This window comes from Rhinoderma darwinii, chromosome 9 (assembly GCF_050947455.1).
Source record: "Rhinoderma darwinii isolate aRhiDar2 chromosome 9, aRhiDar2.hap1, whole genome shotgun sequence".
NCBI lineage: Eukaryota > Metazoa > Chordata > Amphibia > Anura > Rhinodermatidae > Rhinoderma > Rhinoderma darwinii.
In genome coordinates, this window is record NC_134695.1 from 92397443 (window position 1) to 92418530 (window position 21088).

Sequence of the window (21088 nt, forward strand, 5' to 3'; positions counted from 1 at the left end):
TATGTACCCATTGACTTACAATTTGGGTGCGGGTTGCACATATTTGATCACGACTGTTTCTCCTTCGCTTCTCCCGTGTCCTCTGCCTTTTTCTGTACTCCGAGCAGCCCCGACAGCTTCAGCAAGAGCATGTCCACAATTTCTTTTTCTTCATACGGCTAAAGTGTGGAAGAAAGTATATCAAATTAGAGAAGGTGGGTGCACGCAAGTGAAGAGGGGTCAACCCTGTAAGGAGGAATCTGCATTTATTAAAATGTGTTTTCCAGAAACTGCGGCACTCACTGGGCTTTGTCTTGTAAACTAGAGAGTGATGCGTACCCATTACTATATGGATATGGCTACGTAATGCTGTAAGATCCCACTGGTTAAAATAGTAGAAGACCCTTTTAAAGCATGTGTGCTATGGTTACTTACATTTAGGCTGAACTCAGCCGAGCGTAGAATATGTCCGTGTGACGGCCGTTAAAACAACGGCCGTCACACGGACGCATGTATTTCAATGGGGCTGTTCACACGGCTGTTGTTTCGATGGACCGTGTTAAGGGTTTGTTGAAAAATGGAATGTCTTATTTTGTTCCGTTTTCATGGATCCCCCGCTAGACTCCAGGATGGGGTAACTTGGACGTGAAAAACGGCTGTTTTTCACGTCAGAGTTTCCCCACGTTTGTCTGAATTTGGCCTTACGGTACTGATGATCTAATTTTTGTGTGATCGATCCTACGGTATGTAATAAGGGGCCAGTTAAGCAAAAGTGGTTCCTATTTGTGCTAACCAGTATCTAAAGGACTCTTCTATTAGGAACATGTTACGGTTCAGTGATTACTGCGGCATGACCGCTCCCGAAATGCAGATCACAAATTCAGTTTATACAATTTGATTGTTTCCATTAAAAAGAAAATATTAATAAAAGTGCTTTGTTCTTACGGTTGGGTTCTTGCGCTCGCTGGAGAAAACGTTCATCAAAGCCGACAGGAAGATATTTACAACTATGAACACCAGAAAGAGGACGCAGGTGAAGATGAGCAGAGAGCCCAGGATGGGGTCCAGACTGATAACCTGCCAGCAAATAGAAATGTGGAGAATGGGACGTTACCTTGTGGTGTCAGGTAAAGCCACGCGCTCTTAATAATACAGAAATGGGTCCAAGAAGTGGCCTGATTCATGGCATGCCACTGTACGGTACCTCCATGATGCCCCCTATTGTCCACTTGAAGAATTGTGCACAGAGGAGAATCTGTATTACAATGCCACAACTTTTTTTTTTTCAGATCGCTATAGGTGCCGTTAGTACCGCTATGCGAGGGTTTAGACAGAGATCAAACGCTGCAAGATTACTCTTGACTATTGGGAATATTGCTGCATTATGAATCGGTTATGACCATGAATGTGTCTCTTACCTCATCGTAATTAAAAATGCCAATTAAAAGGCTGATGATGGTCACCGCAGAGTCCGTAACTGTTCTGTAACTGGTAATGGTCCAACCGAAAAGTAAGTTGCACTGGAAAAAGAAAACAATAATAATGTACACGTTGCAACCGTTTTACCAAGGACAGGCCCCCTTAAATTACGGCAGAAGATAGCTAAAACGGCTCGTCCGGTCCTTCCGCAGTGTTGATGAGGGAAGACTGAAAGTCTTATATTTGGTAGGCAGCACCCGAATAAGTTTTGCTGGTTTTGAATTAACAAGTTCCAGCATCAGAGGGTGGCACCAGAGAGCAATAGTCACTAGGGCAGAAGGGCTGGGGGTGCATGATACTCACAGAAATGGAGTAAGCCACCAGGAGGATGAGGATGGTGAGAAGGAAGCCACTGATTTGATTCCAAGCCTTCTGCAGCGTCACGGTGATCAGGTGCAGATTTGGGTTCAAGTTGAGGAGGCGCCAGAGCTTAATGGTTAATAGTGAAACCAGGAAGGCAATACCGTAACCGTGGGCGGCATCTATGGTGGCCGTCTCATAGAAGCTGACAAATCTACTGGGAAGGAAAAGTCATTACGAACCCTGCGTAACCACATGGAGATTCACTGAGGAACATCAAGCAAGGCCTAATACGTGTTTTGCCTATCCAAGTATTGGCTGGAGGCTCTAGGGTAAGATTTCGCGCTTATCAGGTCGGGAATTGTTCCCCAAATTTTGGGCGCCTCTACTGAGCAGGTCTACACAGCTGTAAAAAAACAAATCTAATTTGCATCGTATTAGTTAGAAGATGTCATTTAAAAGAACACTCCAGGCAAAACGTATAAATGTCTAGTGCAAGACCTAAGGGGGAGGAGCATGACTCAGGTATTCACAGAGCGAATAGTCATGCCCCGCCTCAGACGGCTATGGATGTGAATTCGTATTTGCGGACAGTAAAAACCCTTACGGTCGTTTGCATGAGGCCTATGACAGTAAATTTTTGTGGCAAAATGCTAAAATCACATCTCCTAGATGGAAAAATCCCCTAAAAGGGTTTCATTAAAAATATGGATTCTTATTGCATTGCAACAGCCGCTGTTCACTTCACCAAATGCTTCTACTGCAGTTTCTTAAAGTGAGACTCTGCTTTATATTACCTTCTATTAGGGAATTGCATTACCACCAATTCCCTTAATGAGTGGAAGCAATTAAAGGGGTATTCTGGGTTACCCCCTATCAGTAGGGTAGGGGGTAACTTGCTGATCGGTGGGTGTGCGACTACTGGGACCCCCACCGTTTACGAGAACAGGGGTCCTTATTTGAACCTAGCAGCCGGTCACTCCTGCGCGCTGCCGCTCCATTCATTTTCTATGGGAGCGCCGGAGATGGCAGAGTACAGCATTCGGCTATTTCCAGCGCTGCCGTAGAGAATGAATGGAGCGGCAGCGCGCAGGAGCGACTCTGCTGCTCGGTTCAAATAAGGACCCCTGTAGTCGCACACCCACCGATCAGCAAGTTACCCCCTACCCTACGGATAGGGGGTAACTTGTAACCCGGAATACCCCTTTAATTGCTTCCACTCATTAAGGGAATTGTTGGTAATGCAATTCCCTAATAGAAGGTAATATAAAGCAGAGTCTCACTTTAAGAAGCTAAACTAAGAATTTAAAAAAATCTATCAAATTGATGATTTTGGGACTAAACCCCCCTTGACTCTTTCTTATAATACCATGAATTCGGGAGCTAGCAGATGTTGTTTGTGATTTCATTGTATTACATGTCATAAGGTTACCATGATACATATAAAATGCAGCCCCACAATTTAATGACAGACTCGGCTCTGCTACATCAGTAAAAGTTGTACGCAGATTGTATTTATTGCAGCAGGAAAAAATATAAAGTGTATTCTCACCGTGTACGATCTGCATGGTAACGCTCTATATCCCGCTCGCGCAGATATGCACGTTTAATGTACAATGCTGTGTTGGCGCAGCTGATTGCAATGATGGCTAAGTCCAGCAGGTTCCTTGTTTGGCAAAAATAGGACCATTTTTGTTGCTTCAAGCGAACCACCTGTAAAAACCAAGAAGATCAGCAAAGCCCACCTGTATGACGCTTGTATGGAATCTAGTATCATTGGGTAAGCCGTGGCAGACCTTCCATAGAGGCGTGATTGCAATGGGACCGTGAGGGCAAGGGGGGGGGGGTCTAGCTTTTTCCTGCAGTCACCACTAGGGGGAGCTCATTACATAGGGATTTTTACAGATCCCATTGAGTTTGTTAGTAGCTATATAAATCCACTTGCAGTGAGCTCCCCCTATTGGTGACTGCAGGCAGACAGTTTTATCATGTAATTCTATAACTGTAGGGAAGTCAATGTGACGCGCTATGTAAAAACAAAAAAGCTGCAAACCCTATGAAGATTTGTTACAAAATGATGCTGGATATTAACTTTAGTGGGGCTTATTCTGAATTTTGCTTTGGGGTCCTCTGATTTCTGTGTCTGCCCTCGGGGGTATGGTTTACTTACCTGTCATTGATTACCTGTCATATGCGGCTTCATTCTCACCTGAACTATAATGATGTACACCAAGATCACAATGAACAGCATCTCACTGACAAACTTTACAGTTGTGATTCCGTCAGTTGTCTGATACAGACGCATAATGAGATGCTCGCTTGACGGGAATAAACCTCCTATGATATCGAGCATTGAGAAATGGAGCAAGAAGTGAACATGTGCGAAATAAAATACAATCATTAAGTACAAACAGCACTGCAAGAATAAGAATAAACTGAATGTGGCATCTTGACCGCAAAAATATAAGCTCTAAAATATATATATATATACACACACTTGTAGTGATCATCAGTAGTAAATGAATAGATCAGACAAGATGGGTGAGTGAATTGGGTTTCATATGGAGAAGCATTAGATTTTTTTTTTTTTTTTTTTTTTTTTTTACTCCTTGCATTTGTCTGATAGCAACTTTACATCACTACTCTCACGGTGACCCCGCTGCTTCCCCAGGCTCCATCGTGTTCTCCCACACTTCCATTGCTATGCTCAAATAATAATCAGGTCAATTATCTTCTGAAATAATCTGTGCTGCTGTGAGACCTTGCATCTTCCACTATTATTCAGTTGGTGACCTTTCTGCTTGTCTGTATACACAAGGAATTTATATATCAATGATATGCTATTCAAAAATAATTAATTCAAGGTCCAAGCTACAAAGCAATTTGTGGAAATGTATCAAATTTTCACTGCCATAGGAAAATACTGCGATTGCAGCAGTCCCGCAGTTTTATAGACTGAAAGTCGCTGTGTAGTCTGGGCCTAGCACTTTTGTATAAATAATTTTCCAGCATTTTCTCTTTTTTTTTTATGATTGTATTTTAGAATGACAGGAATTTCTAATTATCAATGGTAAAATTTGGGCAAAATCCATTGGTGTATTTTTCTTGCATTAAAAATAATTATCTCATTATCAATGTGTATTCTGACATCCACATGATACAGGGAGTCAGGGCCGGCATCAGAACCCGGGCCCACTACCCATGGGGGGGGGGGGCGCTTGGCTGCCGGGAGCTGATGCTGCCGTCAAGGCTCCTCCAGGAGTGGAAGCCCCGGCCAGAGCGTTGCCGACCCTCTGGGCAGGGATTCCGCTTCAGGTCTCGCCCCTGATGTCACTGTCCATATATGGACAGTGACATCAGTGGCTCCTCCTGATGTGGACGCTCCGGCAGGGGATTCCGCTCCTGGAGAAGCCCCTGATGTCACTATCCATATTTGGACAGTGACGGTGACACTACCTGGGAGGGGGGCTGTGGGGCAGTACCTACGAGGGGGGCTGTGGGTAGTACCTAAATGGGGGGCTGCGTGGCACTACCTACAAGGGGTACTAAATATATGGGGGCACAAACTGGGAGCCTAGCTTCTATATGGAGGCAAAAACTGCAGTTTTCTGTAATTTTATTGCCGCTGTGAATTCCCCTGAAAAGGGGCCCACTAAGTCTGTGTCGCCTAAAGGCCAACATAAACCTGGAGCCGGCCGTGCAGGGAGTCATCCCCATGCAGAAAGGTGCAGTATTAAATCTGTGACCTGAGGAAACTCTTTTTTTTTTTTTTTGTGATCTCAAAAGTAAAGTACTTTTGCAGGAACATTTGAAGACTAGGTATGATATTTTAACATATTTCTTGGGTAGCTGCCCACTCCTATGTCCTTAGTAGTGTCTTACCAGCTGATGCCATGATGGCAGTAGGCACCAACATGGTGTTTCCATTACACAGTTATATCTACACACAACCTACCGATCACAGTGGTCTCCAGGATGAAGGTCGCAAGACAAAAGAGGTTTATATTGGCGTTGTACACATTGAACTCCACAAATATAGCTTTGGTGTAGCTGTCCAGCCATTTGCTTGTTTCCATGTTGGTAATTACACTGCAGAGGAGAAATAAAGCAAAGTTAAACCCGAGCCAGGTCGGTAGAGGCAGCTTTTCACTTCATACCTCTCTGCAGAGCTTCTGTTTAATCCCAGCTCTGCCACGTAACCCCCTCCAGGGTAGTATCCCAGCTGTGTCCAGACTGGATGTCCTCCCAGCTCATCCACCGTGTGGTACGTCCACATGTCGGCTGAGGCGTTGCTGCCGCCTAATGTGCTCCACCTAGGACCATAGTTGCTTGTGTCCTCCATGTGGTACAGCTTCTGATTCCCTGCACTGTCATATAGTCTTCGCATCTGACGGATGCGGGGGCTGCCCAGGAGGTAGCAGTTTCCATCAGTAATAAACCCTGACGAAAGGCCATAGAAATTTTTTTTTTGTATAAATATTAAAACTTTAAATTCTCGTACAAAAGACAGTAGCGTCAGTAAATTGAATAGATCTCTTTCTGAAAAAGCTGTGTGCCAATCAATATGGCCGCCAATACACCACCCGTACCCGGTCTGGTTTAGGTGATGACCTCTTACCTGGGTACTTGGTGAACAGGTTGGGCAGCAATGTGCCTCGTGACCAGCTGTAAAAATCTGTCATAGACTGAATGTTCTCCAATGTTGAAAAGCTTCTGCTGATGGCCATGTACAGGTTGAATTCGTTTGGACCTTTCTCTGCATACACCGTGAGCATGGTGGTGATCAGAAGAATTAAGTGCACTAGCAAAAGAGAAAATAAATGGCCATGAAGTCACAAACCAAAAAACGGCAACAAATTTTTTTTTATTACAAACTAACCCTTTACTGCACATATGACGATACGTGGTTTTTGTTATATCCTTTAGAAAAAGTTCCCAAATGTTGGCTGCATAATGAAATAAGGTGCTGGACATTTGCTGATTTTTTTTTTTTTTAGAACAGGGATTAAATCCTAATCCCAGTAGGGGTCAGGTTATGTAAATCAGCCTGATGAAGGAGCCGGTCCGACTTTGAAATGCGTTGCATGTTACGATATTAATAAAAGGTTAAACATTTGCATGACTTCAGAGCATCATCCTTAATACCGCAAATGGGACAGCGCCTTCATAGGGGGGGGGGGGGTCATTTTTTGCCGTCTTGCACGCAGAATATCATACTGCATCTTGGCATTTGATACTGCAGATTGCCCTTTAGGAAATACTTATATAGGGATATGCAATTAATATTTCTGTTGAAAATCGGCCCAGATAGTGATGCAAATATTTGCCACTATTTATATGCCTTGCCTTATCAAGCAAATACAATAAAGAGTAAGGTTAATAATCACTTAAAGGGGTATTCCGGTTAGAGGGTAACTTGCTGATTGGTGGGTGTCCGACAGCTAGGACCCCACCGATCACGAGAACTGGGGTCCCTTACCCCTCATTTAAACAGAGTGGCAGCTCGCTCATGCGCGTTGCCGCTCCATTCATTCTCTGTGGGAGCGCTGGAGATAGCGGAGTACAGCGTTCCGCTATTTCCGGCACTCCCATAGAGAATGAATGGAGCAGCAGTGCGCATGAGCGAGCTGCTGCTCCGTTCAAACGGGGATTACGGGACCCCCGTTTTCGGACACCCACTGATCAGCAAGTTACTTTTTCGAACCGGAATACCCTTTTAAGTTCTATTTTAGCCCTACCCTTTATTGTATTTAATATTTATGCCGCCATCGCTCATAGAAGAATACTTTATCATATGAACCTGGTTGCACGGAATACATTGCCTAGCAACCACAGGGCTTTAAATAAGGTTGTCAGGCAGCGTTTCCCTAGCAACTAGTCTCCGATTTCTCTGGTCTTTAGTTTAATTCAGAATTGATAGTGAACAAAGAAAAGAGAAGCAGCGCAGGGGTCGACAGCTTCACTTTTTTCTCTCTCCCACAGTAAATATATTTTTGCAAAAAAAAAACACGAGCTTTCTGATACATCATAGATTGTGAATTTCAGAAATAAAGAATTTGATAAAATACAAAATATGAATAATTTGCTTTACCAACAATCTCATGGATCAGTTTGTAAAGTTTACTCTCCATCGATCTTTGTTTCTTCAAACTGGTGGTGTTCTTGTTCGTCGGCGCCTGATACGCTGGATTGGACGGGTCCCTGAAGCCTGACAGCTCCCAGTCCGCTCGGCTTCCTGTGAATACATAATAGCGGTACCAAAACTTCATTCAATCTTATAAAGGGAACCATTACCTAAACATTTACGCCACATTGAAAGTTTTCAGGATCAGAGTGGGTCCCGTTCCCCTCCTTTACCATTTGCGTATTTCTGCCACATACAGTCATTTTACGTAGGACTAAATGTTTACGATAATTATTATAATATTGGACCTGGAGCGTTCAAAGAAAAGAGCAGAACAAGTGTCATGAAGGAGGTGCCCCAAAAACATACAGATAGGGAATTTAGATTGTGAGACGCAATGGGGACAGTGACTGAGGACAAGCTGTCTGCATCGCTGCGGAACACGTTGGCGCTATATATGTAACATAAATATATAAAATAGTTGGTTTTATATTAGCAGCTAGAACCTGTACGAACCCAGCAAGCCAAGAATACCGTACAGCTGCTGCTCCTCAGATGAATCTTCAATATTGCTTCTCTTCAGGATCCGGTACATGAAGATGGTTTGTGCAAAAACCTGTAATAGAGACAACAGCAAATAGTGACATCATCAGAGGACAGGCCTTCCCGCTAGCTGACATCAAGGGCTTATTTACACCAGCGTGTTAAACGTCCGTGGGACGGCCGTTGAAACAGCGGACCTATGTAATTCAATGTGGCCGTTCACACAACCGTTGTTTCAACGGACCGTGTGAAGGGTCCATGCGAAAATAGGACATGTCCGTTTTTTTCATGCATCACGCATCCCTCCATAGACTCTAAACTATGGGGGATGCGTGACATCGCGTACCGCAGCGCTGAGCACGGATGCACCTCCGACGTGAAAAACGTTGGATCGTGCCCTGCGCAGTAACTTCTGTTGGTGCCCCCCATTTGGTGTCCTGTCCGACAGTGCATATAAGCGCCATGCAGAATGGCACCTAAATAACATTGCCATATGTTAGCCTGCAAAAAGAATACACTATAAGGTGGCTCATTAGCAGCGCCACACAATGCCAACCATACAGTGCTGAAATAATACCAACAGCGATCACATAACAGCTACAAACAAGAACAGTGCTATCTATACAATGCCTTAACCCCTTCCTGCCGCAGCCATTTTTCGGATTTTCACTTTCATTTTTACCTTCCAAAAGCCGTAACTTTTTTATTTTTGCCATCAATATTGGCGTATGAGGGCTTGTTTTTTGCGGGACGAGTTGTGGATTTTAACAGCACCATTTATTGTACCATATAATGTAGTGGGAAACTGGGGAAAAAATATTTGTGGGGTGGAATAGGAAGAAAACAGCGATTCCTTAATCTTTTGGGTGGTTTTGTTTTTAAGGCGTTCACCGTGCGGTAAAAACGGCATGTTAACTTTATTCTGCAGGTTAATACGATTACAGCGGTGCCAAATTTATATAGTTTTTCTATGTTTTACTGCTTTTACAAGGAAATAACGGATTGTTAAAAAATAAAATTTGAGTTTTGTCGCCACATTCTGAGCCATAACTTTTTTATTTTTCTGTCGATTTAGCGGTTTCAGGCATATATATTTTGTGGGACGAGCTGTACTTTCTATTGGTACCATTTTGGGGTACGAGACTTTTTATTTCATTTTTTGTGGGAGATGAAATGACCACAAAACAGCAATTCTGAAGTTTTTTATTTTTTACGGCGTTCGAGCGGACTAAATAATGATATATTGTAATAGTTCAGACTGTTACGGACGCGTCAATACCAGTAATGTTATTTTTTTTTACATAAATTTCTTTATTTTACTTTCTTGTACTTTTTCTACTTGTCCCCTTAGGGGACTTGAACCAGTTATCGCTTGCACGATATACTGCAATACTAATGTATTGCAGTATATCGCGATACTGACAGTCTCCTATGAAGTCCTGCCAGAGGCAGGGCTTTACAGGAGTATAAAGACGGCGGCCCCCAGGCTGCTATGCCAACCATCGGCACCCCCCCCATCACTTCGTGGTGTGCCATTGGAACGTTAAAGAGGGTCGCCCCCGTTTTTAGTCATTTAAATGCCGCAGTCGCTATTGACTGCGGCATTTAACGGGTTAAATGAGCGGGATTGCGTTCATTACCCGGAAGTGTTGGCTGTAACACACAGCCGACATGCTCGCTCTATGTAGGGGGCTCAGCCCGTGTGCCCGCTCCATACCCCCCCCCCCACCCGACGTGCGCCGTCTATATATACGGCAGATGTCCAGAAGGGGTTAATACTGCTCATTAATATGCAATTATTATGAAGATTCTTGGTGGTCACAAGTTTTGGGTGCCAGGCCTTCTGTGGCGCCACCTTTAGCAGGAGCGGTAGATGTTGCACATCCAGAATACCGGCCATAGGCACCTGTACAGGACAGCGCAATATGGTGCACAATACAGTTCTGATAGTGTGAATAAGGCCTTATAGCGCGCTTTGTGCCTCGCTGATGAGGTTATTACTTTTTCCACTGTGTGTCGGATACTTTCACTCATGTGGCGGAGAGGGTTTGGCCGCTGCAGTAATTTACCACAACAGCCAAATGTGCCGTCCGGGTAAATGGGATTTTCAAAAATCCTATTCAAAAAATGCGGCAAAAAAAATGCTTCGTACCTTAATAGGGGGTATAATAAAGATACTCTGCATGAGGGAGAGCAGAATGGAGATGAGCCAGCTGATGGCTTTGTCCTTTGTCATGTCCAGGCTGATCAGCACCATGTAATAGGCAGAAAAAGAGCTGATCGCAAACAGGAAAAACCAGCACAAGAAGGTGAAAAATTTGGGCATTCGGCAGCATCTTTTTTGATTGGTGGTAACTGGAAAACTGGTCGTCAAGCTATAAAAAAAATAAAAAATAATAATGAGCATCGGCTAAATGAGGTAAATTAAGACCGTTGTAAAATCGTTGCGATTTGTTGTACCTGCTCGGGAGAGGCGCCCCGGACACATTAAAACTTTGCAAGAGTTCCTTTAGGTCAAACAGAATATTTGAGGCTTGTAGGTAATCAATAGGTTTAGGGACATAATCCAGATCCACAGAGGAGACCTGATACTGGAGGTTCTCCAAGATTTTGTATAAATAATGTAAGTAGTGCCACTGATGTGGGGTGATCACTGCAATAGAAGACCGCAAGAAATTAAGCATTTCAATGTGGGGTGTTTGCTTTTGAGGTGGTAGGATATACGCACCAGTCACATGCCGGCTGCTCTGGGAACTCTCTCCTGGGACACAGATGTAGGATTCTACCAGACGGGACAAGGTCTCTATATAAGCAAGGACTGCATCACACTGTGGAGAGGGCAGATCGTCCGCACTTTCACCCAGGACCTGGACTATATACTTCTGTAGGTAGTCCACAATACCTTTTAATTCCTATAAAACAGGACAAAGAGGCCGGATAGAATACAAAAACATACGATATAAGATCTGGATGAGAACCCTACGTGTGGTAATGGTGGCCATATTGGTTGTCACTCAGCTTTTTCAGAAAGTGATACAACTCAGAAACAGTTGAATAGTATATAAGGAGATTTCCCAACTTAAAGGGTAACTAAACTTTCAAAAAACTTCTCACATGTCATAGTGAACCGCAAGGGTGTGTTTTTTTATGCGTTTTTCAGTGCGGTTTTTAAGTTTTGCTGCGTAAATTACGGCGTTTTCATGCAGCGGGTTTTGCTCCGTATTTTACCAGAACTAGGGAGAGAGAATTCGCAAGTGGAATTGCGAGATAAATTTACATGCTGCAGTTCCAAAAATGCACACGGCGGGGAAATACCGCAGCGTGTACATCTCATTGCCTACGCTGGTTTTGTATTACGCTTCGGTTTCGCCGCACGTAATACGGATCGTGTGCATTGACCCTTAAGGATTTCCATGTGCTGATCAGGAATCGTCCGCTCTTACCTTAAGCAGCTGTTGTGCCGCAGCCTCCTTGGTTGGTGGTTTTGGAGCGAGGGAAACACGTAGTTTGTTTAGTGTTGGGGTCACCTGTTGCACCTGTACCTGGATAAGCTGGAACATCTGTACAATCAGGAGGTTCACGGGCAGCAGGATGGCAGAGGACTGGAAGCTGATCTTAATCTGAGTGAATGTTATAAAGAACTTCCCTACAAACGAATAGACCAGATATAGGATGACAGTACAAAGTATGACCGCGGAGAATAGTCGGTACATGACATGGATTAGGTAAGGGTCTGTTTACATTGCCTTTCAAAACCTCCATCTGGGTTTCTGAATGGAGGGTTATTCTTGGTGTCAAAACTATGGAAACCTCGATGAAATCCTGACAGACCCCTTTATAATTCACTGGGGTCCTCCGCGCACCGTTTATTGTACACGCCTTTGTCACATGGTATCTGATAAAAGTTATGTAATGCTCTGATATATACATTGTTTCACTTCCTCGCCGATTTCACGCTCTCTGCTTGTTGTCAGTGAATAGAAACGTATTGTTTACACACAAAGGCTGGCCTAGTTCTGCTCACAAAGCAACAGTGTTTGAGCCAATGTATCACTATGATATCTTCTATAAGCAGAATAAGGCTGGATTCACACGAGCACATTACGTCCGTAATGGACGCAACGTATTTCGGCCGCAAGTCCCGGACCGAACACACTGCAGGGAGCCGGGCTCCTAGCATCATAGTAATGTACGATGCTAGGAGTCCCTGCCTCTCTGTGGAACTACTGTCCCGTACTGTAATCTTGTTTTCAGTACGGGACAGCTGTCCTGCAGCGAGGCAGGGACTCCTAGCGTCGTACATAACTATGATGCTAGGAGCCCGGCTCCCTGCAGTGTGTTCGGTCCGGGTCTTCCGGCCGAGATACATTCCGTCCATTACGGACGTAACATGCTCATGTGAATCCAGCCTAAGTCTCTCTACTCTACTTGACTTCAGTCTGATAACTCTTACCTACACTATTAACATAAAACTGAACATCCCCTTTAAGGCCCTGTTCACACGGAGATTTTTGCACACAGAAAATCTGCTCCGTATTCCTTCAAGAATTTTAAGGCAGATTTTGAACTGCCTGCACGAATCTTTCTGCAGAGTTTTTCGCCTGCGGCATTGAAGATAATGCAAGGACAGCGGGCAAAAAAACGCAACGAAAAACGTTCAGAAACAAGCGCCGCAGGTTTTTTCTGCCTCCCATCGATTCAATAGGAGATCAGAGGAGGAAACCTCGGCAAGAAAGGACATTCTGATTTATTTTCCTGCGAGCAGCCAAATGTCGCCGGGGAAATAAAACACCTCGACCTCCCATTGAAATCAATGGTGGGGAGTTTCCATGTCAAAATCAGCACCAAAAAAACTCTGTGTTAACTGACCCTAAGGTTTTACTATGCTTGTAAAACGCTTACAAGGGATATGTACTATTCCTGGACCCGTGTGATGCCTGTGAAGGGGAGATAAGTGGCTTTTGTCTGTTTTTCTGTCTTAACTGAGCCATAACCAGCAGTAGAGAGATGGAAATAGCTGCAATGAGACATTACCAATGGCTCATCGTAGCCGTCGCCTATAGCATTTTTAGATCTATAGCTAAAGGTACAAACATCGGGGGGTAATTAGATCACATTTACTTTTGCAGGCTGTTAGGGTATGTTCACACGGCTTATTTACGGACGTAATTCGGGCGTTTTACGCCTCGATTTATGTCCGAAAATGCGCCTCGATAGCGTTGGCAAACATCTGCCCATTCATTAGAATGGGTCTTACGATGTTCTGTTCCGACGGTAATTTTTTTTACGCCCCGCTGTCAAAAGGCGGGGCGTAAAAAAGACGCCCGCGTCAAAGAAGTGCCTGTCAATTCTTCAGACGTAAATGCAGCCGTTTTCCATTGACTCCATGGAAAAACAGCTCCATTTACGTCCGTAATGGACGCAGCGAAATAGCGCCTCAACATGCCATTACGGCTGAAATTATGGTGCTGTTTTCTCCTGAAAACAGCCCCGTAATTTCAGCCGTTACGGACGCTGCCGTGTGAACATACCCTTAGACATAATATTCCAATTTCTACATCAAGTGTTTTTTGGGGCTTTACAGGAAAGGTTGAATGTAATATAGGTGTAAATTGGCAGATAAGAGGGGATTTGTACAGACCAGGAGTGGAGCCAAGTTAATACTTGGCTAAAAATATTGGAATTATATAGGTGCCAAGTCTATCCCCTTGTACCTGTCTGCGAGTCCTCATCTGAATGATCGTTCCAGAACATAATATTAATAACCAGGCCGCAGAACAAGAGACACATGCAGCAACAGATCCGCTGCATGCGGGTGAATGGGCTCCAGGGGCAACGGGTCCACACAGATAACCACAGGTGGTCTTTGAGGAATTTCTCTACAGTACCTGAGAAGAGCAGATACCTGCGAACATAAAACGAGAAAGGCCCGGAGTGAAGCAAGACAGATGAGAAAGTATATTAACATCAATAGAAGCACATATATGTATTTCTTGAAGTATACATGTCACTGGACAGGCCCCTTTTGTAATAAAATGTAATATTCAGGTGCAGTGAAAACATATTTGTCTCTTCCCCTCGTTGTGTCTTACGTGATTTCATACCTCAGACTCATTAAGCTGACGTTAGAGGCAGAAGCGAAGATCCGATCCATCTGACAGTCCGCGAAGTCGGCAGAAAGCCAAGAGTCGCAAAGGAAGTACCACGTCTTCTGAGCCACCAAATCAGTCACACTGACACGGTACACATACCTGTCAAAAAGGGGGCACAGGGAGTCAAACATGGTCCGATTTATAGCACCTGCTGCTTATGGCACACACCTAAGGACCCCCAATGATAAATCTGCTGCTCCCTCTGTTAAAGGCTACGTACACCTTTGAAATGGTTGTGTTTTTTTTTAAATAAAAAAGTATCAGTTTGTTTTGTGCAACTTTCTAAATACTTTTTATTAAAAATTATTTTTACTTTTTGAGACACAGCTGCTTTGTATCCTGTATACAGAGCAGCTGTATCTTGCGCTGAGACCTGACACTCAGGATCTTAGATGTGATGGGTAACAGCTCGATCCTCCGCTGTTACTGAACCTCGTCCTGTCAGTGCCGCTGACCTGATGGATACAGGTTTCAGCGCAAGATAGAGCTGCTCTGTATACAGGATACAGAGCAGCTGTATCTCAAAAAGTAAAAATAATTTTTAGTAAATTATTTTTCCGTTTTGAGATACAGCTGCTTTGTAGAAAGTTGCACAAAACACACTGATAAGAAAAAAAAACAACAAAAAATTATTTCAAAAGGTGTAGATAGCGATATTCATCTATTACTACAACATTGCATTCACCATCTTCCTTCAGCTCTTACCAGGACGGGCTGACCCCAGAATTGCTGTGCCAAAGTCTCAGGCTATGAAGCTCCCCTAAATTTCGTGTCTTCAAGAGAAAAACATCGACGGACCCTCGGTGGAACACCCGCTTCCCAGAATCTGACAGAAGATGGGGGTCAGACTGCCCTTCTGAACCATACAGGGTCAATACCACCTGCAAGAACACAGATATAATATAATGATAAATCCATAACACAAGAACAGTTTATGGCGGCTCCAAAGAAAAGATGAATTATGGTCTCCTTTATAGGACTGGAGGATGTGGTGTTGAGACAGCCAAGCATGCGATGATACCTTCGTATCAACACTGAAAACATATATAGGGAAACTTTATAGGTTGCATTAAGTCATAAAGAAAATAGTACGTGGCCGTGTATCAAGGGCTGGACCATTAATGACCCTGCAACTGAGGATTTGAAGAACTTAAATTCAATTATACAACTTGGTAGAAAATGAATGCACATTGTAAAACCGTGTGCACAGAGTCTGTAGGGCGGCACGTAGAGTCTGTACTACAGAGACACAGTCGCCGTCGTGTTCTGTCGTATGGTGATTCTGTATGGCACTGTATTACGAAGGATACACTATGGCCCCATACCGGGGGTGGTATGATGGCTCATAAAACCGTGAGCCATAATACAATAGTGTGCATGATCCCTAAGGGGTCTTATAAAAATTTTAAAAAAGTGGTGCTAAAACATTTAAAGGACGTGCGCACTTGTATGTGAAACTATAAGCATATATTTCAATACTATATACAGACCATTGGGATATCATAGGTGCGGTTTTGAAGTGAGGTCTGTTTTATTTTGGCTCAGGCCCAGCAATAAGGCTGCATTCAGACTGCTGCGTTTTTGGTCTGGTAGGGTCAGTCCACCACAACAATGCCCATTTCAGGTGTGATTTGTACCTGGGAAGTGGTGCCAGATCCCATACGATAGCCAGTACATACTTTCACCATATATCTGTGGTGAAAAGCAGGGTCATTATCTGTAAGGATGGCAACCCTGACCTGAGGATATAAAGAAAATACATAATGTCAATGTAACGAGTACCCCAACCCCAAGTTCCTTGTATATAATAGATATTTATGGCAGGGGGGGCAGAAACATTTTAGGCGGCATTTACGGAATTACGATGATGGCACAAACATGCATCCGTTATCTGAACCATTGGGGCCATTTTTTTTATGTCCCGAAGTCCAGTCATAGAGCTTACATTTTTCAGATCCGCCTTGTCTTTTTTCCATGCCCAAAATAACACAATCAGGAAGAATCCTACCAAGCTGCCGAGCAGTGCCAGCCCCACTGGGTTATTTGCCACATTTGCAAAGAGCATAAGAGAGTCACTGAGATCCACAACATGTGGCATGACCAAGAACGAGCTTGCAAAAAAGGTCAAGTGGTTGCACAGACAGTGGGTCTCGGACTCGGTGCTTCTGGGTCCAACCTGTCGAGGAAAAAAAAATGATCTTAATCATATGTCAAAAAGAATAATGGCTGCAAATGTATATTTACTAATCATTAATTAAATGAATAAAAGGAAATTTGCTGTATTTACTTATCGGAAATTTACGGAAACTGTTTTTCGATTTCTTGGCCCTGGAGAAAATGTGGGGTTTGCTAGGAAAGGAGTATAATCTTTCGTATGGGTGTGTTTGGCATATTGGCAGATATGGGAAGATTTGGCCACAGCACCCGTTTTAGTCAACGCCAAACTGGGCAACTTGCGATTTTAAATAACAGAATGATCGGTAGGTAAAAAAAAGGCTCGTTAACCCCTTTCATGTAGGGCATTATAGACTGGTTCACACAGAACTTCTGCCGCAGTATTAGTGCTCAGACACAAGTCCAGGAAAATGCTGGAAATGGTGAAGTACTCACGTAACAGCCATAATCATTCCATATTCTTGAATCTTCATCCCAGAAAACACATTGCGCAGCGAAAAGACTAACAGAATAAGCCAAACTTGTTCTCTGCTCCCATATACTTCCATTGTTTAAAGTCACATTGATATAGTAAACCCCGGTGCCATTTACAAAGCGATCTGCAGTCAACACCCAGGTATATAAACCACCTGGCAACGAAGAGAAGACATTAGTTTTTCACAGAAAATATATACACTTCAGGATCCCTATGTGCTTTATGGGTAATTCAAGACTTGAGGGTTATATAATAGTCCTGACCTTCTGTGGTTGTATATATAAAGGTCTGTTGCAAATCAGTTAAGTCCTGGTACGGCATGAATGATTGGGCCCATTTTCTATAAATCATTGCTGTCATTCAGGGGCTGTCCGCACATATAGTATGTCCTACCATATGTGCAACCTGTGAAGCTCGACAGGTGTCCAGTAGGGAGGTAGTGGATTGTTATACCTGGGGTGACATACAGGGGGTGCTCTATGATGAGCTGTTAGAGAGCAATGGGCCCATATACTGTTCTTGCACTGGTGCCCTTTGCTTTGTAGCTGTCAATACTGCTGTATACCATGATGTGCTGCTTTATAGTATCCGCATACACTACGATAATATCATTGTGCCTCTGCATTGCCCATTTATTGGGCTATGTCTCATAGATTGTAAGCTCTTGTGAGCAGGGTCCTCAATCCTCCTGTCTGAATTGTAAATTAGCTTTGTCACTATGTAATGTCTGATATTGTCTGTTTATGTTCCCTCTAGATTGTAAAGTGCTGCGTAATATGTTGGCGCTATATAAATAAAGATTATTATTATGTTTTTTTGTTCAGATGTTCCTGTCGTCTTCCTTGGGCATACAGGCCCATGTGCAGTTGTTACCTCTGCATCCTATGGAGCTACAGCACTTTAAGACCAAAGAGACTGGAAGCAGTATAAATATAGTAACCCAACCCAACCATATGTAACCCAACCTAACCATATGTAACCCAACCATATGTAACCCAACCATATGTAACCCAACCCAACCATATGTAACCCAACCATATGTAACACAACCATATGTAACCCAACCCAACCATATGTAACCCAACCATATGTAACCCAACCCAACCCAACCATATGTAACCCAACCATATGTAACCCAACCCAACCATATGTAACCCAACCATATGTAACCCAACCCAACCATATGTAACCCAACCCAACCATATGTAACCCAACCATATGTAACCCAACCCAACCCAACCATATGTAACCCAACCATATGTAACCCAACCATATGTAACCCAACCCAACCATATGTAACCCAACCATATGTAACCCAACCCAACCATATGTAACCAAACCATATGTAACCCAATCATATGTAACCCAACCATATGTAACCCAACCATATGTAACCCAACCATATGCAACCCAATCATATGTAACCCAACCATATGTAACCCAACCATATGTAACCCAACCATATGTAATCCAACCATATGTAACCCAACCCAACCATATGTAACCCAACCATATGTAACCCAACCATATGTAAACGTGGTCTCAAAAACAAAGGGACATATATGACCAAATATGATAAAAATGTGCAGTAGACTCATGAGAATAACCTATGTCGTCACTGTGTAGACCTAATGCTATGAATGAACCAGGATCAGCGTCTTTACCATCTGGCAGGGAGATGTTCTGCAGGAAGAAGCTGCTGTTGGGTTTTTTCTCAAATCCGAGATATAGGATGAGCTGGACTGGAAGTTCTGGCTCCACTTTCAGAACCACCGAATGGTTGGCGGAGGTCACGTTTACAGTTAAGATTATGTTCTTATCTTTGGTCAAGTACGTCTTGGACTCGTTAGATGGCGAGCTCTGGTTTCTTATTAGCACAATCTATAAAATAAGAAAAAATATGACACAGGGCATTACAAAAATATCTTAGTATCCGATATTGATGGCATGTGTCATCCCATCATACTGTAAACCGCATGTCCTGGTGGGACGGAAGCGCCAAACTCACAAGGACAATTATTGCTCGTTTTGCAAATACACTCAGTGTTGGAAAAATTAGAAGCAGAGCTTTGCATCATTGCCTGCCAATCATCCCTTCTCACTCATATTCATTCCCTGGCTCTTCATGCACTTAATAGGTATTGATGTCGTAAGAACACATGAAGCCAGAAGTGCCACCCACCTCAATGTACTCCGTCATGTTTTGAATGTCAATGCCACCCTCATCAGACCCGAGCAATATGTTAACCACAGGACCCACTATTTCCAATGGATTAAGGTGACGGAATGGGTTAACGGAGAGAGCCAAGAGCTGAAAAGTAAGGGAGAAAAGGGGTTAACATTGTGGAGATTGGAGTGTGACTTTATATTAATTTATAGCACACACGTATATCACAGACAAAATGTGGACCTATATATACTAAGTCAAGTTTTACACGGACCCCACATGGTTCTTTTGACCCAAACTTAAACCACCACAGAACCCTAAAAACCCAGGGTGGGGGGAGGGATGCGGGTAATGTGAACGTAACATGGACCCTAATAGAATTAAACTGTGCGAAAGCAGCTGATAAATAATACAGTAAGATATCAGCATGTCACATCATAAATGGAAATAGGGGGAAATGGACCAAAATTTTACTCACCATTAAATTTACCGTCCCATAGGCCGCAGTATTTTCTCGCAAGGTTGACGAGGAGGGGAAGGTGACTCTGCAGGCCGCTGGAAGGTCAGTGATGAAAGGTCCTGAGGTCAGTTCTGAAGACATCACTCTGATGATAGCCAGAAAACAGATAAAACAATAAGTCATCTCTCGTTTCAGTAGGTTGTGCCTATTACATTAGAGAATGCAGCCTGTGACATCCAAGCTGTTCTGGAACTACAAATCCCAGCAGCTCAAACATGTTTCTTCGCAAGTAGTAGATGTATGCGTAAAGCCGGACATACACATAAGATTGTACTTGCCAACTTTTGGAAATGCCCTTCAGGGAGACTATGGTACTTTTTACTTCAGTCAATCCCCTTTTCTGCAGACCGCACCTCTTTTTCTGGCCACATGCCCTTTATAGGCCCCGGACCGCTAAATAAATAAAGACCTTCCAGAGCACCTAAACTAATAAAGGCGGCAGACTAGACCCCCTAAATAAAGACCCCAGACCTGACTCCCCCTAAATACAGACCCGAGACCAGACTATCCTCTTATGCAAACCTCAGACCAGACTATTATCTCCTATACAGACCGCAGACCAGACTATCCCCTTGTATAAACCCCAGACCAGACTACTATCCCCCATGCAGACCCCAGACCAGAATACTTTCCCTTATACAGACCCCAGACCAGATTACTATCCCCCATACAGACCCCAGACCAGATTACTTTCCCCCATACAGACCCCAGACCAAATTACTATCCCCCATACAGACCCCAAACCAGACTATCCCCTATACAGACAAGAAAATTACCTTATACAGACCCCAGACCAGACTATCCCCTTATACAGACTCCAGACCAGACTACTATCCTCATACAGCCCACTATGGCCTATACAGACCCCTGACCAGACTTCTATCCATTATACACACCCCATACAAGACTACTACTATCCCCCATACATACCCCAGACCAGACTACTATCCTCTATACAGACCCCAGACCAAACATACAGATACTTACCTCTCCCCATTCCATCACTACTCTGCACTCCCGGGCGGCCCCGAAGACAATGTCCTGAGGCTAGGGTCAGCGTCAATAGAAGTGCAGAGGAGGAGTGCAGGATCGGGGAGAGGTGAGTATTTGTAATGCCCGGGAGATTTGCCTTCTCTTCCAGGAGTCTTTCCTTCTTCCTGGAGTCTTCTGGACG

At 43.7% G+C, this 21088-nt stretch overlaps 1 protein-coding gene across 1 annotated transcript in view; it reads right to left on the reverse strand.

The window, feature by feature from the left end:
* Window positions 1-25: 25 nt before the first annotated feature.
* LOC142660224 (polycystin-1-like protein 3) overlaps window positions 26-21088 on the reverse strand; it is a 28018-nt gene continuing 6955 nt past the window's right edge. Inside the window, exons 9-32 of the mRNA XM_075836807.1 lie at window positions 19873-19999; window positions 19410-19538; window positions 18892-19108; window positions 17188-17381; window positions 16523-16753; window positions 16215-16316; window positions 15283-15458; window positions 14530-14676; window positions 14140-14330; window positions 11869-12071; window positions 11154-11337; window positions 10886-11078; window positions 10578-10800; window positions 8399-8498; window positions 7850-7993; window positions 6377-6559; window positions 5916-6198; window positions 5714-5847; window positions 3968-4095; window positions 3311-3471; window positions 1762-1972; window positions 1398-1499; window positions 925-1056; window positions 26-158 (exon numbers count right to left, since the gene is read on the reverse strand). Coding sequence (XP_075692922.1) covers window positions 48-158; window positions 925-1056; window positions 1398-1499; window positions 1762-1972; window positions 3311-3471; window positions 3968-4095; window positions 5714-5847; window positions 5916-6198; window positions 6377-6559; window positions 7850-7993; window positions 8399-8498; window positions 10578-10800; window positions 10886-11078; window positions 11154-11337; window positions 11869-12071; window positions 14140-14330; window positions 14530-14676; window positions 15283-15458; window positions 16215-16316; window positions 16523-16753; window positions 17188-17381; window positions 18892-19108; window positions 19410-19538; window positions 19873-19999 — 4006 coding nt within the window. The 3' untranslated portion in view covers window positions 26-47. The remainder of the gene's footprint in view (window positions 159-924; window positions 1057-1397; window positions 1500-1761; window positions 1973-3310; window positions 3472-3967; window positions 4096-5713; window positions 5848-5915; window positions 6199-6376; window positions 6560-7849; window positions 7994-8398; window positions 8499-10577; window positions 10801-10885; window positions 11079-11153; window positions 11338-11868; window positions 12072-14139; window positions 14331-14529; window positions 14677-15282; window positions 15459-16214; window positions 16317-16522; window positions 16754-17187; window positions 17382-18891; window positions 19109-19409; window positions 19539-19872; window positions 20000-21088) is intronic.